Source organism: Capra hircus, chromosome 3 (genome assembly GCF_001704415.2).
Source record: "Capra hircus breed San Clemente chromosome 3, ASM170441v1, whole genome shotgun sequence".
Classification (NCBI taxonomy): Eukaryota; Metazoa; Chordata; class Mammalia; order Artiodactyla; family Bovidae; genus Capra; species Capra hircus.
This window is the reverse complement of record NC_030810.1, coordinates 68,549,423-68,570,178: the sequence shown is the minus strand read 5'-3', so window position 1 is coordinate 68,570,178 and position 20,756 is coordinate 68,549,423. Positions and strand designations below refer to the sequence as shown.

General features: G+C 36.4%; 1 protein-coding gene across 1 annotated transcript in view; it reads left to right on the top strand.

Annotated features, from left to right (window-relative positions):
• HFM1 (HFM1, ATP dependent DNA helicase homolog) overlaps positions 1 to 20,756 on the top strand; it is a 118,426-nt gene that overhangs the window by 49,771 nt on the left and 47,899 nt on the right. Inside the window, exons 20-24 of the mRNA XM_018046506.1 lie at positions 7,945 to 8,036; positions 9,482 to 9,588; positions 9,682 to 9,729; positions 18,133 to 18,230; positions 18,312 to 18,440. Coding sequence (XP_017901995.1) covers positions 7,945 to 8,036; positions 9,482 to 9,588; positions 9,682 to 9,729; positions 18,133 to 18,230; positions 18,312 to 18,440 — 474 coding nt within the window. The remainder of the gene's footprint in view (positions 1 to 7,944; positions 8,037 to 9,481; positions 9,589 to 9,681; positions 9,730 to 18,132; positions 18,231 to 18,311; positions 18,441 to 20,756) is intronic.

Here is a 20,756-nt window from a genome sequence, read left to right as displayed (position 1 = left end):
CGTCTTCCAAAAACACAAGAGAAGACTCTACACATGGACATCACCAGATGGTTGACACCGAAATAAGATTGATTATATTCTATGCAGCCAAAGATGGAGAAGCCCTATACAGTCAACAAAAACAAGACCAGGAGCTGACTGTGGCTCAGATCATGAACTTCTTATTGCCAAATTCGGACTTAAATTGAAGAAAGTAGGGAAAACCGCTAGACCATTCAGGTATGACCTAAATCAAGTCCCTTATTATTATACAGTTGAAGTGAGAAATAGATTTAAGGGCCTAGATCTGATAGATAGAGTGCCTTATGAACTATGGAATGAGGTTCGTGACATTGTACAGGAGACAGGGATCAAGACCATCCCCATGGAAAAGAAATGCAAAAAAGCAAAATGGCTTTCTGGAGAGGCCTTACAAATAGCTGTGAAAAGAAGAGAGGCAAAAAACAAAGGAGAAAAGGAAAGATACAAGCATCTGAATGCAGAGTTCCAAAGAATAGCAAGAAGAGATAAGAAAGCCTTCTTCAGCTATCAATGCAAAGAAATAGAGGAAAACAACAGAATGGGAAAGACTAGAGATCTCTTTCAGAAAAGTAGAGATACCAAGGGAACATTTCATGCAAAGATGGGCTCGATAAAGGACAGAAATGGTATGGACCTAACAGAAGCAGAAGATATTAAGAAGAGGTGGCAAGAATACACAGAAGAAGTGTACACAAAAGATCTTCACAACCCAGATAACCACGATGGTGTGATCACTCATCTAGAGCCAGACATCCTGGAATGTGAAGTCAAGTGGGCCTTAGAAAGCATCAACACGAACAAGGCTAGTGGAGGTGATGGAATTCCAGTGGAGCTGTTTCAAATCCTGAAAGAGGATGCTGTGAAAGTGCTGCACTCAATATGCCAGCAAGTTTGGAAAACTCAGCAGTGGCCACAGGACTGGAAAAGGTCAGATTTCATTCCAGTCCCAAAGAACGGCAATGCCAAATAATGCTCAAACTACCACACAGTTGCACTCATCTCACATGCTAGTAAAGTCAAGCTCAAAATTCTCCAAGCCGGGCTTCAGCAATATGTGAACCGTGAACTCCCTGATGTTCAAGCTGGTTTTAGAAAAGGCAGAGGAACCAGAGATCAAATTGCCAACATCCACTGGTTCATGGAAAAAGCAAGAGAGTTCCAGAAAAACATCCGTTTCTGCTTTATTGACTATGCCAAAGCCTTTGACTGTGTGGATCACAATAAACTGTGGAAAATTCTGAAAGAGATGGGAATACCAGACCACCTGACCTGCCTCTTGAGAAATCTGTATGCAGGTCAGGAAGCAACAGTTCGAACTGGACATGGAACAACAGACTGGTTCCAAATAGAAAGAGGAGTACATCAAGGCTGTATATTGTCACCCTGCTTATTTAACTGCTATGCAGTGTACATCATGAGGAACGCTGGACTGGAAGAAGCACAAGCTGGAATCAAGATTTCCGTGAGAAATCTCAATAACCTCAGATATGCAGATGACACCACCCTTATGGCAGAAAGTGAAGAGGAACTAAAAAGCCTCTTGATGAAAGTGAAAGTGGAGAGTGAAAAAGTTGGCTTAAAGCTCAACATTCAGAAAACGAAGGTCATGGCGTCGGGTTCCATCACTTCATGGGAAATAGATGGGGAAACAGTAGAAACAGTGTCAGAATTTTTTTGGGGGGCTCCTAAATCACTGCAGATGGTGACTGCAGCCATGATATTAAAAGACACTTACTCTTTGGAAGAAAAGTTATGACCAACCTAGATAGCATATTCGAAAGCAGAGACATTACTTTGCCAACTAAGGTCCGTGTAGTCAAGGCTATGGTTTTTCCTGTGGTCATGTATGGATATGAGATTTGGACTGTGAAGAAAGCTGAGTGCTGAAGAATTGATGCTTTTGAACTGTGGTGTTGAATACTCTTGAGAGTCCTTTGGACTGCAAGGAGATCCAACCAGTCCATTCTGAAGGAGATCAGCCCTGGGATTTCTTTGGAATGAATGATGCTAAAGCTGAAACTCCAATACTTTGGCCACCTCATGCGAAGGGTTGACTCATTGGAAAAGACTCTGATGCTGGGAGGATTGGGGGCAGGAGGAGAAGGGGACGACCGAGGATGCGATGGCTGGATGGCATCACTGACTCGATGGACGTGAGTCTGAGTGAACTCCAGGAGTTGGCGATGGACAGGGAGGCCTGGCGTGCTGAGATTCATGGGTTGCAAAGAGTTGAACAAGACTGAGCCACTGAACTGAAACTGAACTGAACTCCTTCATCCTGGGTCCGTGCCTGCAGAATGAGGAGAGGAGACCTGGGGCTGTGCCTCCATTTTGTCAGTAATGCCTAACGCGGCTCCTGACAATTAATTTTCTATTGGAAATCTTTTTTTACATATATGACATGAAATTTGACACTCGGAAGCATATAACGGTTAATTTGACCTGGAATATTGTACAGTGATATGAACATAAAATCTTTGTTTTAAATACCTGGATTTCAGTTCTATATCTGCCACTATGCTAGCTGGGACCTTAAACTCACTGAGCCTTAGTTCTAATATATATCTGTAAAATAAGAATTTATATTACAAGAATATATAATATGTATATTTACCTTATTAGGTTGTTATGATGATCAAATGGGATAATGAACATTTATAGGAAAAAAATTCTGCAAAAATGAGTTGTTACTCTCTTTTGTCCAAGGTTAGGAAAATATCTCTACTTGCCCCTCCTTCTCAATAGCCTAACCAGTTTGTTAAGCCTAAAATTATAAAATGTTTGATGTCTTTGGTTTCTCTTTCACTCCTCACTCATTGCATGACTAGGCAGGATGTGTCCAAAGGACAATCCAGTCTTGGAGCTGAAAATATTCTTTATCACATAGCAGGGTAATGTTTCCTAAGTGTGATTGGGTTAACTACTTACTCTCAAAATCATCTAAGAGTGCTGTTATGTTAAAAATGAAACTAATGAGCTCTACTCCAGACTTAAAATCCTCAACTTCTAGGAGTAAAATCTGGTAATTTAGATTTTAAACTTGAACCCTGGATGCATTTTTTGCATGTAAATTTGGGAACTACTGCCCTGGGAGTGATATTTCAATAAATAGTATAGTGAAAATCTATTCAGATCTTTGTGTCATACTCACAGTTTATCTCAATCTGTATTCTGAGGGTGTGGGGAAGAGATTCCAAACTGAAATAGAGAATGCAGTTTTACTCTAAACTATCTTCTTTAGGAGAATCATGGGTTTCAATGACATATTAAATATGCTAAGAAGAAAGACAGTAAGAAAGAGCCAAAATTAGTTAGCCTAGGATTTTTGCATTTTTATTTGCCCAGAGAAATCTTTTAAATGGAATATCCATTAATATTGCAAAGAACACTAATGTTTTATCAGTGTTCAGTGTATCAATTCAGTGTTAATGTTATCTAGAAACATCCTTACAAACACACCCAGCATAATATTTGACCAAGGATCCGGGCAGCCTATGGCCCAGTTAAGTTGACACATAAAATTTAGCATAACAGCAGCTTAAAATAAAATACACTTTCTAGCTGAATGCAGCTGAATTCTCAGAAGAATTATTGTGCATGATGCCCTCTTATGTACTCCTTTGTGCTGAGGTTCGTCATACATTCTGCTTTGAAAACGCATATTATGCAATTCCCAATCATCGGATATTTTGTCCTTTGTGTTTATTATCTCAGCATCCTCAACTCTTGTTACACCCTAAACCATTAAGTTACTTTAAACACACACAAAGTGTTATATATACATGAATGTACATATTTCTTTATGAGGAATTTAACGTATTTTTAACTGTGCTAGCATTTTTATTAGGATTATTTAGGTTAGTTCTTTTGTTACAATGTTGTATGAATTTGTTGTTTGCCTCAATACTTTTTTTCCATAAGCACTGTTATTTTTAGTATCCAGTTTTATACATGAATTTATAGGAATGCATATACTATATACTTATAGGAAATAAAGGTTTACATAAAAATATAGGAATACTATGTACTCTTGCCTGGAAAATCCCATGGACAGAGGAGCCTGGTAGGCTGCAGTCCATGGGGTCGCTAAGAGTCAGACATGACTGAGTGACTTCCCTTTCACGCTTCACTTTCATGCATTGGAGAAGGAAATGGCAACCCACTCCAGTGTTCTTGCCTGGAAAATCCCAGGGACGGGGGAGCCTGGTGGGCTGCCGTCTATGGGGTTGCAGAGTCGGACACGACTGAAGCAGCTTAGCAGCAGCAGCATGTATTTATTTAAGGATAAGAATTTTTATTAACTGGTTTGTAATAGTTTTGTTATCAATCAGTTCGTGGTATTTTCTAATTTCCACTATTTCTTCTTTGACCTTTGGATTATTTGGAAATCTAGTTTGTACCTTCTGTACATCTGATGGTTTTCTAATTATTTTTCTTTTCTAGTTTCATTGTTACTGTTCTTGATATGTGATGCAGTTGCTTTGTATCAGATAATGTTCTCTGTATGATTTCAGTCTTTTGAGATTTGTTGAGAATTGTTTTATGGACCCGTATGTGGTCAGTTTCTATAAATATTTTGTGTGTGCTTATTCTTTTGGTTTTAAGTGCCCTCCCAGATAAATATCATGTTAATTCTTTGATGATTAGTAAAAAATATTTCATGTAATTCATTTTTCTGATTTGGTTGCCTTCAGCAGAGGGATTGGCTCATAATTACTTTGTTGTTGTTGTTGTTCAGTTCCTCAGTCGTGTCCAACTCTTCATGCCTCCATGGACTGCAGCATGCCAAGCTTCCTGGCACCTACCAAACTGGGGAGTTCATCTTTCAATGTCATATCTTTATGTCTTTTCATACTGTTCATGGAGTTCTCAAGGCAAGAATGCTGAAGTGGTTTTGCCATCACAATTACTAAGCCTGCTGTTAATGTGGGTGGATGCTCTTTACATGTTATTTCTAATTAATTCTTTTTTATGACTTCATGATCCATTGTTTTACTATTAGTTTATTTTATCTCTTTGAGTATTGTTTTTGTATTAAATTTTAGACTGTATGTTCCAGTAATTCTGCTTCTTGCTTTTGCCTTTTTAATTTGTAATCATAATACTCAAGTATCGAGGTATTTTTATCTGTATGCTTGTGTTCTTGTCTGGGTTTTTAGCTCTTCTGCCTGCTAATGTATATGGAAGAAGGGCTCAAAAGACCAAGTCTTATTTTGTGCAAATTTAAGGATTAACAACCTAGTGAAAATGGACAGTAACTGCAAGAGGCACAGAAAGTCATGCAACTGGGATGCAAATCTCACCTCTATGAAGGAGAGAGAAGGAAGGAAGGAGGAAAAGGAAAGATAAAAGGAAGGAGAATTTTATCCTGCAGTGCAGTCCTAAGACCGTTCGGCAAAGTTGATGGGGAATCTTCAATTCAAAGTTGCCCATCCAAGGAGTCCCATTAAGGTCTACCTTAATGTTCCTGCCATGCTCAGTCATTTGTTTGGAGCGTCTCATGAAAAGTGTGATCTTGCTGTGTACATAGTGATAGATTCAGAACACAGCAGCTGGGACCATCCATCAAAACACTTCTTGCAGTAGGATATATGATAGGTGCATTCTCATCAAATCTAGTTCCCTTCCCACAGTCCAACTGTATGACTTTTACTTTGAAATACCCTATATTTGCTACTATGAAAATACTTATCATTCAAAAACTATATTGATAGCCAGTTGTCTCTTTATTTTCTCTCTTCACTTGCAGATCTTTTAAAATTCTTTCCATTCTGTCTCCCTTGACTCATTTTCTTCATAGTTTCATTTCTAGGTTATTTGTATACCTTAGCTAGGTAAATTTCATTCTTACTAATCAGCCAGCAAATATAAGCCTTTTCTCAAAAACTTTCATTTTCTCCAGGAGGGAGATACCCTATAGTAATTTATAAACATCTAGGATAAGAAGGGGCTTCCCAGGTGACTCTAGTGGTGAAGAACCCGCCTACCAATGCAGGCGACATAAGAGACATGGGTTCGATCCCTAGGTCAGGAAGATCCCCTGGAGGAGGGCATGGCAGCCCACTCCAATACTCTTTGCCTGGAGAATTCCATGGACAGAGGAGCCTGGTGGGTTGCAGTTCGTAGGGTCACCCAGAGTCAGACACGACTAAAGCAACTTAGCACAACATAGCACAGGATAAGAGGAGCATGGCTCAGGTGGTAAAGAACCCACCTGCAATGCAGGAGACCTGGGTTGGGAAGATCCCCTGAAGAAGGAAATGGCTACCCACTCCAGTATTCTGGCCTGGAGAATTCCATGGACTGTATAGTCCATGGAGTCACAAAGAGTTGGATAAGACTGAGCGACTTTCACTTTCAAATATAATATATACTAGTTCCCTTGGTAGTCATATTGTGTCTCACATACAGCTCCTAGAATCTCACTTTTATGAACCAATGCATTACTCATGTTTTGGCTGAACATGTTCACTAGACTCCTAACTGAGAAAGTAGCTATTTCTGAGTCTAAGTTCTGTCTGCTGTACCTTGTTCTTGATGACTCTAAGTGATGGAATGTCACGTTCTTTATTCTTCAGCAAAACCTGCAGCATGTAGGTAAATCATAGACCTTTTGTTGAGAAGCAGTATACCATTTTCCTCTACTCAACTGTTTTCTGTGTGTTCACAAGACTTGAAATTCTTTGTGCTGTTTTTGACAACTTATAATTGAAGCCAGTTACCTTTTAAATGAATTCCATTTCATCAATTACTTATCCTCACTCTGCCCATCCTCCTACCCTCAGCCAACCTAATGTTTTATTTCCAAAACAATTTAGTTTCAAATTCCAATTTCATTAAAATAATGCTCAAGAATTGTAAGTGGTCCTCTGCTATTTTACAAATCAGAACCAAAATCTAAGCTCCTTTAATAGCATTTCAGGGATCTTTTAGAGTCTCCCTATTCTATCACTCACCATGTTTAGATAATAAAAGTAGGCAACATTTATTTAATATTAGGCACCGTGTTAAGTACTATGTATATATTATTGCATTTATTTTTCTTCATGACAAACATATGAGATGCATGCTTCTATCATTCCCCTATTACACTAAGAAACTAGTAACCTGCACATGATTACCTAATGACTACTAAGTGGTAGCTCAAGTACTCCAGTACTCTTGAAAAACCTGGAAAAACCCCACGGATGGAGGAGCTTGGTAGGCTGCAGTCCATGGGGTCGCGAAGAGTCGGACACGACTGAGCGACTTCACTTTCACGTTTCACTTTCATGCATTGGAGAAGGAAATGGCAACCCACTCCAGTGTTCTTGCCTGGAGAATCCCAGGGACGGGGGAGCCTGGTAGGCTGCTGTCTGTGGGGTCACACAGAGTTGGACACGACTGAAGCAACTTAGCAGCAGCAGCAGCAACAGCAGCTCAAGTATTTCAAGCAGGTCATTTTGACCTGATTTTGTAGTTGTATGTTTATCAAGCTATATATCATCTTTAGAGTATTCTAAAGATAGTCTTTTCAACTTTACTCTTTTGATAAACAAGTCTTGTTCTTTCCTGAGGTCATAATGGCTATATTTCTTTCTGCTAAGGCCTATAGTTTACTTTAAAATGCTACTCAAAGCCCATTTTCTCTAGAAGGTAATCCCACAGTGACCATTCTCTTAGGCTGAATCTCCTCAGTATGAAGTTGTTATATGTAAACATTATTATTAACTGGATTTTGTCCTCTAGTCTAGCTATTTCACATGTGGCCATCTCCCTAGCTAAACTGTAACTTCCAGAAACTGTTTTTTAGATTTTTTGGTGTCTTCTGTACCTGATGCTATTAAAGGCACAGTAGAGATGCTAAAGAAATGTGTGTTAAACTGATGAAAATGCAAGTTGTATCAGCTGATTTGGAATGTTTATTTTTCCATCTCTCTCCAGAGGCAGGAAGATTGATGGCTTGGTATTATATTACATTTGAGACAGTGAAGAAATTTTGTACAATCAGTGGAAAAGAAACTTTATCAGATCTGGTAAATTAATTTTCACAAGAAAATAAGTATACAATGATATAGTATAAAATAATATTGGGGAAACAACTGATCTGTATATATCCTGCAATTTAAGAATAAATGAGCAGAAAAGAAAGCATTTCTAGTAGTGCATATATTTTTCCTCCTTATTTGCCTTTAACTGTAAAATATGGAATATTACTCCTTAGAATATATTTCCAATAGCATCTTTGTATTAGGGCTAAGAAAATTTATATACATACCCAAAGAAAGGCTAGCAACTACCTTTCAACTTACGTGATAATTCTGATTACCTTGGTAGTGGCTACCAAGTATAGTATGTTGAGAAAGATTCCAAGATGGTGTGGCATGATATTTTACGAAAGTCTGCCATGAATGAAAGACACATGCCTCTTACTTGCAACTCTTCCCTAAATCCTTTGCATCAGAATAACAATAACAGTAGAAAGAGAATAGTATTGGTGATAGGCCAGAAAAAAAGAACTAATTTTGGAGAAAATGGGAAGTAAAAACAGGCTATCCTAAAATATTGCCAGTGGGGTACCTTTGTAGCTACGGCAGTGAATAGAAGCATAGTCATATTTTTGGCACCTGTGACTATATTGCTCCTTCCTTTCTTAACTGGGAATATGCACATGAAACATGACTTTTATATTTATTCTCAAATTTAAACTATTTTTATTTAAAATATCTAAGTTGATTATTGCAATAAGAGTATTATATTGAGACTAAAAATTGTACAAAATTGATGAGTAGAAGGCTTGTATTTTCATGTAAATACTCTACTAATTTACTTTTTATTGAAGTATAGTTGATTTCAGTGTTGTGTTAAATATTATTTTTAACTGAGAAGAAATTAAGAGTTAACATTAACCTATCTGCTTTTGAGTTCTGTAAGTGTAAAAGAGAATTAGAATTAGAAAAGGTGCTAGTTTCATTTTACAGGTGTGAGAACTCAAAGCAGAGTGCTTTGCTCAAAATCATCTGGGAGAATTAGGTAGGTTCTAGAATATAAATTTTTTTATACCAACAGCATTCTTTTTCATTAAAAAATTATCCTCCATAAGTGTAACCATTTGCAAACTATAGAAGTCTGAACAATAATATAACAGTAGTAATAGTGGTAGTAATGAAATCTTCATTTATTGAGTGCTTTATCATATGGCACATGCTAGGCTGAATATTTTAAATTTCATCTTGTTAACCTTTACAATCTTATTGGTATAGTCCTAGTGTGTAGCAGAGTGTCTGGCATATATAACAGGTATTTGTAAATATTTGTCAGTGAGTGAATGAATCCTTAAAGAAGCAAAATGTATGAGGCAAAATGTGCTAAATGTGATGTCCCAAAGGAGCATTAAAGATAAATAGGTAAAGAAAAATAAATGAGAGAAAAGAAGTAAAGAATGGACATAACCAAATGAATAAATGCTGAAATTTTATAGGTCACAATGATAGCCAGCTGCAAGGAATTTCTAGATGTACAATTAAGAATAAATGAAAAGAAAGCATTGAATACTTTGAACAAAGATCCAAATCGGATAACTATCAGGTACAGAAATTAAATGTTTTAAATAATTTTTAGAAAGGTTTCATTCAGCTAAAATAAGTAATGATAATAAAAGTTTTCCTTGTTTATTTCCAGATTTCCAATGGAAGGAAGGATTAAAACAAGAGAAATGAAAGTAAATTGGTAAAGAAAATTAATTGTTAAATGTCTTAAAATACTAATTACTTGTCCATGATTCATGTTTATGAAGGTTTTTTATAAATTTAAAACATTTTAAATTTGTTTTCCTTAATACAAAGAAAGAACATTTACATAAGAATGAGGAGTCAGAATGCAGATGTAAAATTAATTTCTCCAGACTCTCAGTCTTTAATTTAAAAAGATAACTTGTGAATTTTTAAATCAACAAACATTGAGAGTGTGATCTGTTGAGGTATGGTAGACAATAGAAAGAAGATGTGCTTCTCATCTACAAGAACTTTCACGTTGGCTTGAATGAGAACCATGTGTATAAAAATAATGGACAGTATGAAAACACATGTAGTAAATGTCTTTAGAACATTAGTGATGTTCTAGGAAAGACATATTAAAAGAAATAACCTGAGTGAAGGAATGCATATGTGATAATGGGGTGACTGTTCTGCCAGCAATGGGAAGTCTGTACAGAGGAGAGTAACTGGATAAACTAAAATTACGTTGTAGTTTGTAATGACTTTACTCAGTTTGCAGTCACACAGGCAATGATACTTTTTCTGCTATGCCAAGTGCTTGGTTTTCTGAGTAGTTATATCTTAGTGTTAAGCAACTTGATTTAAATCATGTGCCTTCAAATAAAAATGATTTTTTTCATGGGGTTCAATAAAACCAGTTGGCCAAAGAATTTCCTTTTGTCTCCTTAGCTAAAGGAGGCCACTCCTTCTCTAGGATACTTCCTAAAGTCTTATTAAACTTTTATCTCCCAAATACCTTGACATCTCAGAAACGAACTTCTCACTGTTTGTATACTTACTCATCAGGCAGATGTACAGCTTGGAGGGCAGAAGTTAGTGTTCTGTTTCTTAGCCATGTTTCTCTAGAAATTTAAATATCCCAAGAGATCATACAGGAGAAGGCAATGGCAACCCGCTCCAGTCCTCTTGCCTGGAAAATCCCATGGACAGAGGAGCCTGGTGGACTGCAGTCCATGGGGTCGCTAAGAGTCAGACACGACTGAGCGACTTCACTTTGACTTTTCACTTTCATGCATTGGAGAAGGAAATGGCAATCCACTCCAGTGTTCTTGCCTGGAGAATCCCAGGGACGGGGGAGCCTGGTGGGCTGCCGTCTATGGGGTTGCACAGAGTCGGACACGACTGAAGCGACTTAGCAGCAGCAGCAGAGATCATACAGAACTTAGAGATCATGTACCCCAATCCTCTCATTTTACAAATGAAGTAAGTGATGCCTAGGTAAGTTGTGACTTGCTTGAGGTTATGGTGCTATACTGAGGGCAGCTATAGAATTAGAATCTAGGTCTCTTGAGTCTCACAATGGATTTCTCAATATGCCCTGTTGCATTAACTACTGAGTCAAATTAAATCAAGATATTTTTGCACAAGCATCTTGTTGGGAACACTATATTTGCAATTTTAATGCTTTCACTTACCTTGCCTTAGATTGGATCATGCATTCTTTTGATTAGGACTGTCAGATTTGTAAAATTCATGACTTTATAATTATTTCTATATGTATCATAGGGCTTCCCAGGTGGCGCACGTGGTAAAGAACCCACCTGCCAATGCAGGAGATGTAAGAGATCAGGTTCGATTCCTGAGGGTCAAGACGATCTCCTGAAGGAGGGCATGGCAGCCCACTCCAGTACTCTTGGCTGGAGAGTCGCATGGACAAAGGAGCCTGGAAGGCTATAGTCCATAGTGTTGCAAAGAGTCAACACAACTGAAGCAACTTGGCACACATGCTTACACATGTATCATAAATTAGCTTTCTTTTGTAATTTTCCACTTTATGTCACTACTTGACATGACTAGGCAGAGTGACTGTCTGAGGGGCATTTTCTTAATATAAAATGTACAGTCTTTTGGTGGGTAATGAAGGCTAATATTTACCACTTTCATGTCTCTCTTATATTCTTATTACTTTGCTGAATTTCAGATCGTTTCTTTTATAGGCAGGTGTTAATCCTCTTAATTTAAAAATTTTATCCTTCAATTTTCTATCCTTTATCGCTGTTTTTAATTTTTCATAATTCTAAGGTCTATCTTCTTCAGCATTAGCTCTGTTTTCTTTAGTTGGTATTTTTTAATGAACTTATAGGATGTGTTTCCAAATCAGTGATTTCTTTTCATATTTGTTTCTTCTTATATAATTCTTATAGAAATTACCTATATAATAAATAATGCATAGATTCATTTTTGAAAATTCAAAATTAAAATTTATAAAGCAAAAAAATCAGGTCTCCTTTGACCCCCAGAAGTAACTATTATCAGTAGTTTTCTGTGGGCCATTCCAATTTCCTTTCTATTTATTTAGCACATATATATTTAACATGTGCTAATAGACATTTTATATCTGTATATAAAAATGTCTTACTGTAATTATTGCTCTTGTGATATGAAGATTCTATATCAGTACCTACGCATGTAAACCTCATTTATTTTAATACCAATGTATATTTTAACAGCAATGTATTCTATAATATGAACATACTGTAATTTTTAACCGTTCCTTTATTGATGAAGAGGTAGATGGCTTATAAATTTTTGCTATTACAAATAAGGCTGAAATGAACTTCCTTATATTTATGCCATATTTTTCAAGAATTTCCAGGTGAAAGGGTATACATGAGAAGATTTAATATTTAATGCAAATTGCATTCAAAAAGCTTCTCTTATTTACAGTTGTCATCCACAGTGTAAAAAGAATGATTTCCATACATCCTCCCAATAATTGTTTTGTATCTTTGAAGTTTTGTTAATCTAATGAGTGAAAAATTATATTAAAAAATTTTCAAATCTATATTCCTGTCTTTCTGCCTTGCTGTCCCACATGACTTCTATTTCAAGGTCACCTCATTGTTCGTAATGACTGCTAGAGATTCAGCCATTATTACACTTGAATATCCTTTCTCTTTTCAATAGGTTTCTTGGAAGTCTCAGATAACACTTTCCCAAGTACATGGCTACAGCCAAGTGCAAAGGAGACAGAGAAATGTCGTGTTGTTACTGTGCCTTTATTAATATTAGGATTCTGCTATTAAGATGGAAAAAGAAAATGAGTGTTACATAGATAAAGCAGTCTGCCACATATCCTAAGATCATAGGACTTTTACTATCATCTCTTCTAATACTTTAAAATCATTTGATTTTTATCTAAAGGCTTCTCATAAGTTTGGAGTTAATTTTTATATGTGATATAAATTAAGAATTTAATTATATTTCATCCCTGAAAGACAGTCAGGAGTGTTTAATAAATATGTTGTCTTTCTCTCTTTGCTGATTGATTTGGAATGCCATCTTCACATAAACTATATTCCTAAGGGTGTGATTCTGGACACTTACTGTTAGTCTGTTTATTTTGTTGCTATGACAATACCACATTGCTTTACTTACTACCATTTTATTGCATGTTTTGTTATCTGGTAAGGCAAGTCCCTGGAGAAGGCAATGGCACCCCACTCCAGTACTCTTGCCTAGGAAATCCCATGGATGGTGGGCTGCAGTCCATGGGGTCGCTAGGAGTCAGATATGACTGAGCGACTTCACTTTCACTTTTCACTTTCATGCATTGGAGAAGGAAATGGCAACCCACTCCAGTGTTTTTGCCTGGAGAATCCCAGGGACGGGGGAGCCTGGTGGGCTGCTGTCTACGGGGTTGCACAGGGTCGAACACGACTGAGGTGACTTAGCAGTAACAGCAGCAGCAAGGCAAATCCCTTCTTAATGTTCTTTTAAAAACATTTTGAATATTCCTGCATTTTTCCTCCTTATGAACTTTAGAATCAGTTTGTCAAGATCTAGGAAAAGGCCTTTCGAAATTGGTTTTATAGATTAGTTTGTGGAAGAATTCGTCTTAGTACTGAAATCTAAAAGTATGATATCTCTAGCCATCTACTCAGATCTTGCTGTCTTCCTGTGATATTTTATAACTCATCATTTAGGTTTTCTATTTCTTTAATTTTTTTTAATTGGAGGCTCATTACTTTACAATATTGTTGTGATTTTTGCCATACATTGACATGAATTGGCCATGGGTGTGCATGTGTTTCCCATCCTGAACCTCCCACCCACCTCCCTCCCCATCTCATCCCTCAGAGTCATCGCAGTGCACCAGCCCTGAGCACCCTGTCTCATGCATCGAACCTGGACTGTCAATCTCTTTCACATATGATAATATACATGTTTCAGTGCCATTCTCTCAAATCATCCCACCCTCACCTTCTCCCACAGAATCCAGAAGTCTGTTCCTTACATCTGTGTCTCTTTTGCTGTCTTGCATATAGGGTCATTGTTACCATCTTTCTAAATTCCATATACGTGCTTTAATATACTGTATTGGTGTTTTTCTTTCTGACTTACTTCACTCTGTATAATAGGCTCCAGTTTCATCCACCTCATTAGAACTAGGTTTTATATTTCTTGATAGGTTTATTTCTTGGTATTTTATAGAGTTTGATATTGTGAGTCCTTTACATTCCTTTTTATAGTCAGTCAAGAACAATTTTGATTGTTTTACCTGGTTCTCACTGAACTCCCTTAACAATATGAGTTGTCCTTTAAATGGTTTGCTGGGATTACCTAGAGAGACAACCATATTATCTATAAATAGTGATGGTTTTATCTCTTGATTTCTAATAGTTTATAACTTTTTCTTATCTTGTTGTAGATAGAACTTTTAATATATGTTCTCTAGTTTCAGAGAGAGCAAATATCTTTGTCTCATTACTGTTTTATTTGTCAAGTTTCTAGTGTTTCACCACCAGAGAATTTCTCATACTTTTTGGGTTTGATTCTGGAATCCATCAACCTCTCTCTCACTTATTTGTAAAAATAGTCTTGAGTTCAAAGAAGAGAGCCAGCTACCCGCTATAGCTCACCATTGTCACTGAATCTCAAAGTTGGATTTCTCAGCAATTTATTTCATATCTTTTGTTCTTTTACTAATTTTTTTGAATACATTATTGTTAATATATATGTTCCTAAGCTGTTCATTTCACCCAGCTTGTCTGTTTTTATGACATAAAGTATTTTGTACTCTAATAAGGTAAAATTTCCTCTAAATATATGTCTTTTCTAATTTCCAATATTATTTGTATCATCTCCTTTTTCTTAATCAGATTTGCTAGTGATTTCTAAAGTTTGATCTTTTAAAGCCATTTATTTTTGACTTATTGATCATATTTAATATTCTATTAATTTTACAATTTTTATCTTTACTATAATTTTCTATTTCATTAATTTCTCATTTTGTCTTTATTTTTTCCCCATCTACTTCTTTTTGTAATCTTTTCAATTGTATTTTTCTCCATTTATTTTGTTTTTTTTAATTTTTCTATAAAATATTTCAGACAAATTTTCCAGCTAGTACCACTTTGAGTGGTAACTCTAATGCTGTTCTATAGGTTTTCTAAATCTATTGCTGTTCTTTCTAAATAGTTTATAATTTCTTTAGTTTTTAGTTTTGGTTTCCTCTTTAAGAATTATTTTACATTGTTTAAAATTTTTAAAGTAGTAATTTTTTAAAATAGTCATTCTTTTGTTGTTAATTTCTAATTTTTGTTGTTGTTTAGTCGCTCAGTTATGTCCGACTCTGCAACCCCATGACTGCAGCATGCCAGACTTCCCTGTCCTTCACTATCTCCCAGAGTTTGCTTAAATTCATGTCCATTGAGTCGGTGATGCCATCCAACCATCTTATCCGCTGTCACCCTCTTCTCCTGCCCTCCATCTTTCCCAGCATCAGAGTCTTTTCAAATGAGTGAGCTCTTTGCATCAGGTGGCCAAAGTATTGGAGCTTCAGCTTCAGCATCAGTCATTCCAATGAGTATTAAGGGTTGATTTCCTTTAAGATTGACTGGTTTGATCTCCTTGCTGTCCAGGATACTCTCAATAGTATTCTCCAGCACCACAGTTCAAAAGCATAAATTCTTTAGTGCTCTGCCTTCTTTATGGTCCAGCTCTCACAACTGTACCTGACTACTGGAAAGACTATAACTTTGCCTATATGGATCTTTGTCAGCAAAGTGATATCTTTGCTTTTTAACACACTGTCTAGGTTTGTCATAGCTTTCCTGCCAGTGCTTTACAATTTTTAGAAGTTTCACACACATGATTTCGTATAATTCCATAATAACTCTATATTCCTCCTACGCTTATATTGCCCTGTCCCCGTCTCTCTCCCCACTGGTAATCACTAGTTTGTTCTCTGAATCTGTGGATCTGTTTCTTTTTCTTTGCTTTATTCACTAGTTTGTTGTATTTTTTAGATAAGATATAAAAGTGATATCATATAATAATTGTCTTTCTCTGTCTGAATTATTTGACTTAGCATGTTGTGCTATGCTTAGTCGCTCAGTCATGTCCAACTCTTTGTAACTCCATGGACTGTAGCCTGCCAGGCTCCTCTGTCCATGGGGATTCTTCAGGCAAGTATACTAGAGTGGGTTGGCATGCCCTCCTCCAGTCATTTAGCATAATGACTCCAAATCCATCCATGTTGCTGCAAATGACAAAATTTCATTCTTTTTTTTTTGTGGCTGAGTAGTAGTTCATTGTATATTTATGTACCACAATCTTTATCCATCCATCTGTTGATGAACACTTAGGTTGCTTCTGTTTGGTGATTGTAAATAATGCTACTGTGAACGTTGGAGTGTATAATCATTTCTAAATAGATGTAGCAAAATAATTTTCAGAAGCATATTTGCAGTATATGGCTACAATATATTGTAGCCAAAAAAAGTAATTAGTCTGTTGTGTTGTTGTTTAGTCCTGTCTGACTCAGAATACTGGAGTGGATTACCATTTCCTTCTCCAGAGGATCTTCCTGACCCAGGGATCAAATCCATGTCTCCTGCATTGGCAGACAAGTCCTTTACCACTGAATCACCAGGGAAGCCCCAATTAGTCTATAGTTTCAGCTATACACATCCATTCTGAGATGTGAGTTAGTTGCTTCTTTCTATTTTCATATATTGTTTACTAAAAGCAAGCCATGAAATATAACTATTCTACCCTTTCTCTTTGTATACCAGTTTTTGATCTTTTATAAGAGATCCCCCCAGAAAATATGAGTCTAATAATTTTAGTTAGAATCTTAGGGGGATTTGCATATCAAGGCCTGGTTAGATAAGTAAACAGACAAAAGAGGTAGCAAAGACCTGAGATACAGTAGTTACAAGAGATAGTAACTCCTTTTCTCCCCTCTTATCACCACTCAAATTTTTAGAGCCAACCAACTGCTTGTTTCTAATAATCAACCAATAAGCTGCTGCTGCTGCTAAGTTGCTTCAGTCGTGTCCGACTCTGTGCGACCCCATAGACGGCAGCCAACCAGACTCCCCCATCCCCGGGATTCTCCAGGCAAGAACACTGGAGTGGGTTGCCATTTCCTTCTCTAGTGCATGAAAGTGAAAAGTGAAAGTGAAGTCGCTCAGTCGTGTCCAACTCTTAGCAACGCCATGGACGGCAGCCTACCAGGCTCCTCTGTCCATGGGATTTTCCAGGCAAGAGTACTGGAGTGAGTTGCCATTGCCTTCTCTGAACTAATAAGCTACCAACTTTCAAATGTTGAACAGAATCTTCAGCACCTAACAGGATGCTTTACAACTCAGTAGGCACTTAATAAATATTTGTTGATTATATAAATTGTGTTTTTTTCTATAATACTTATATATAGTAAAGTTCAAAGACAGAGCTGCATTGGAGAAGAATATGAAAACAATTTTAGATGTATTGAGGTGGAAAGAAAAAACAGTCTAAGTGCAAGTGCCCTGTGATCATTTGAAATTTATCAGTCTAGAGATTATAATGAAAGTCTTGAGAAGAAATGAGATTTTTTTTGAGAGAAAGAGAGGTTGAGTAAATAAAGAAGAGTAGAGAAATAAGAACTGACCTTTCAGAGGTTGGGAAGAGGAAGTCAACAATAACTTGCAACAATAATGATAAAAGATACAGAGCTGTATAATGTTACAGAAATCAAGGCAGAGAGGAATTTTAAGAAGACAGACTTCAGTCACTAAGTCAAATATTGTGAGATAGTAACTTTTAAAAAGAAATAATGAGACTTTTTGACTCTGTGGGAGAGGGAGAGGGCAGGATGATTTGGGAGAATGTCATTGAAACATGTATAGTATCATATAAGAAACGAATTGCCAGTCTAGGTTCGATACAGGATGCTTGGGGTTGGTGCACTGGGATAACCCAGAGGGATGGTATGTGGAGGGAGGTGGGAGAGGGGGGTTCAGGAGTGGGAACTTATGTACACCCGTGGCGGATTCATGTTGTTGTATGGCAAAATGAATACAGTATTGTAAAGGAAAAAAAATTTTTTTTAAGAAAAAAGAAATAATGAAATTTCTTCTTTCCCCAGTCTTATTCAGGCTCAGCTAGGATGCATTCCCGTACAAGACTTTGCTTTGATACAAGATACCTCAAAGATTTTCAGAAATGGCTCACGAATTACAAGATGTATGTTACAGGCTTATTAGATTTTCAATATTTTCCCCATAAAATAGTATACTAGATTTAATACTGGAAACTTTTTTTTAGGGTTATCAGATTTTGTGGCTACTCAAGAAAAGTTTGCTGTATTATTGAACAGTTTGATTTTAGCTAAATGTTTTAGATGTAAACTTTGGGAAAACTCTCCACATGTATCCAAACAGCTGGAAAAAATTGGTAGGTACTGAGTACAGGTAGGCGGTGTATCAATGTCTGCAGTTTATTTTTGTATTTCACTGTTAGGAAAATTGTTCTATGATGGTAAACCTTTAAGGAAAATTGTGCCTATGGGCCTAAGTAAGTTATTGTACTTTCCCTCTCTTGAAAATCTGATTTTCATTTTCTTCTGCTTAAAGAATTCGTTTGAAATCAATTTGGAAATCTAATACAAATGAATACTCTTATTTTAAAATTTGTTCTGAAACCAGAATGAAATTTTTTTTTTTAGTAATTAGGTAACTATATTGTGTTCTTTCTTCTACTTTTATGACTATTTGGTTTTGATCTCAATGACAAGGTACAGAGCTAGCAGTCCTGGTCATCCCTAATTCATTACAAAAAAATTATGCCACTTATTTCTACTTTTTTTCTTTTTTTCAGTAACATTTCAATATTAGCACTGATTTTCATAGAGATACTGTAAAATTCTGTAGACAAATTTATTTCCTGTCTGTTGGGATCTAGCTCACAACACGAACTGAAAAACTCTAGAGGGTGCTATTTACAAAGACTGGGATATGCCTCAAACACTTTGGAATTTTCCAGTTTGGGGTCTTTGGCTTTGTGATGGCTTCTTAGATAGCTAGGACTCCAAAAAGACAGTTGTTATTTCATGACTGATAGTCTTATTAACTTTATAACTTTATATGCATCTTGGGGACATTAAAATTTTAGGTAATGAGTTGCTAAGGGTTCTCTGATTATTCCTTAGAACAAAGATCTCTATTTTGTGAGGAATTACTACTTTGTATTTCCTTGAAGTTTGAAATCAGTGAGGGAAATCAGTCAGGAGCTGACCAGTCCTGGGAGCTGGGGTGAAGGTGGAGATTGGATCATGAAAGTAAGGTCAAAGTAGAAGAAAGTTTCTTGATTAACGGCTCACCTTCCTGTCAGTATATAAGTCATGGCAAAGCAAATGCCACACCCACTCCACAAATGCATGATTTCTGAATTAAGGAGGAGATTACATACAACATTGAAAAAATCACAACTTTCAGAAAAATTTGAACTTAGGTAAAATGGTTATTAATATTATAGCACTAAACACTTAGAAAAGAAGAACGATCTCAAAACAATGATTTCAGTTTCCATGTTATGAGAAAAAGGGCAAATTAAACCCAAAGTGGGCAGAAAATAAATAATTTTGAAAGAACATAAATTTTAATACATCAATGAAACAAAAAGATGATTATTTTAAAATCATTAACACTCTAGTCAGACTGATCAAGAAATAAAAAGATACAAATTTCCAATAACAAAAATGTGAGATATAACTTTAGATCTTATAGATAACAAAATGATAGAAAGAAGATGTTATAGAACACCTTATGTCATTAAATTCCTCAACTTTGATGAAATGGAAAAATTCCTTGAAAACACAAATTGACAGAGTCCACTCAAGAAGAAACAGCATGAGTAGGATATATTTGTTAAATAAATTTGTAGTTTAAAACTTACAAAGAAAACCCTATGCATAGAAGGCTACACTGGTGAATTCTACTGAACATTTAAATAAGAAGCGGTATTAATTCTAAACACTTTTTCAGAAAATTTAAAGGAGGGGGGCGTGATAGTTCCCAACTCATTCTGAGGCCAGCATTGCCTTGTTATCAAAACCTAACAAAGACATTCAAGAAAAGGACAGACCAGTAGCCCTTAGTAATATAAGTGCACTAATTCTTTATAAAATTTTAACAAATTGAACCAGTGATAAATAAAAAGGGGAACATATCATGGCCAAATGTGGTTTATTCCAGCAATACAAGATGAGTTTACCACTTGATGTCAATCAGTGTAATTTATCATATTAAACTAAAAAATACCAGATGGTCATCTCAGTAATGTTAAAAAATTTGACAAGATGCAAAATCCATTTCTAATAAAACTCAACAAATTTAAAAAAGAAGGAAATTTCTCAAACTGATGAAGGACATCTATGAAAAACCTATGAGTTCAGTTCAATTCAGTTCAGTCGCTCAGTCGTGTTTGACTCTTTGCGACCCCATGAATCGCAGCACGCCAGGCCTCCCTGTCCGTCACCAACTCCCAGAGTTCACTCAGACTCACATCCATCGAGTCCGTGATGCCATCCAGCCATCTCATCCTCTGTTGTCCCTTTTCCTGCTGCCCCCAATCCCTCCCAGCATCAGAGTCTTTTCCAATGAGTCAACTCTTCACATGAGGTGGCCAAAGTACTGGAGTTTCAGGTTTAGCATCAGTCCTTCCAAAGAACACCCAGGGCTGATCTCCTTCAGAATGGACTGGTTGGATCTC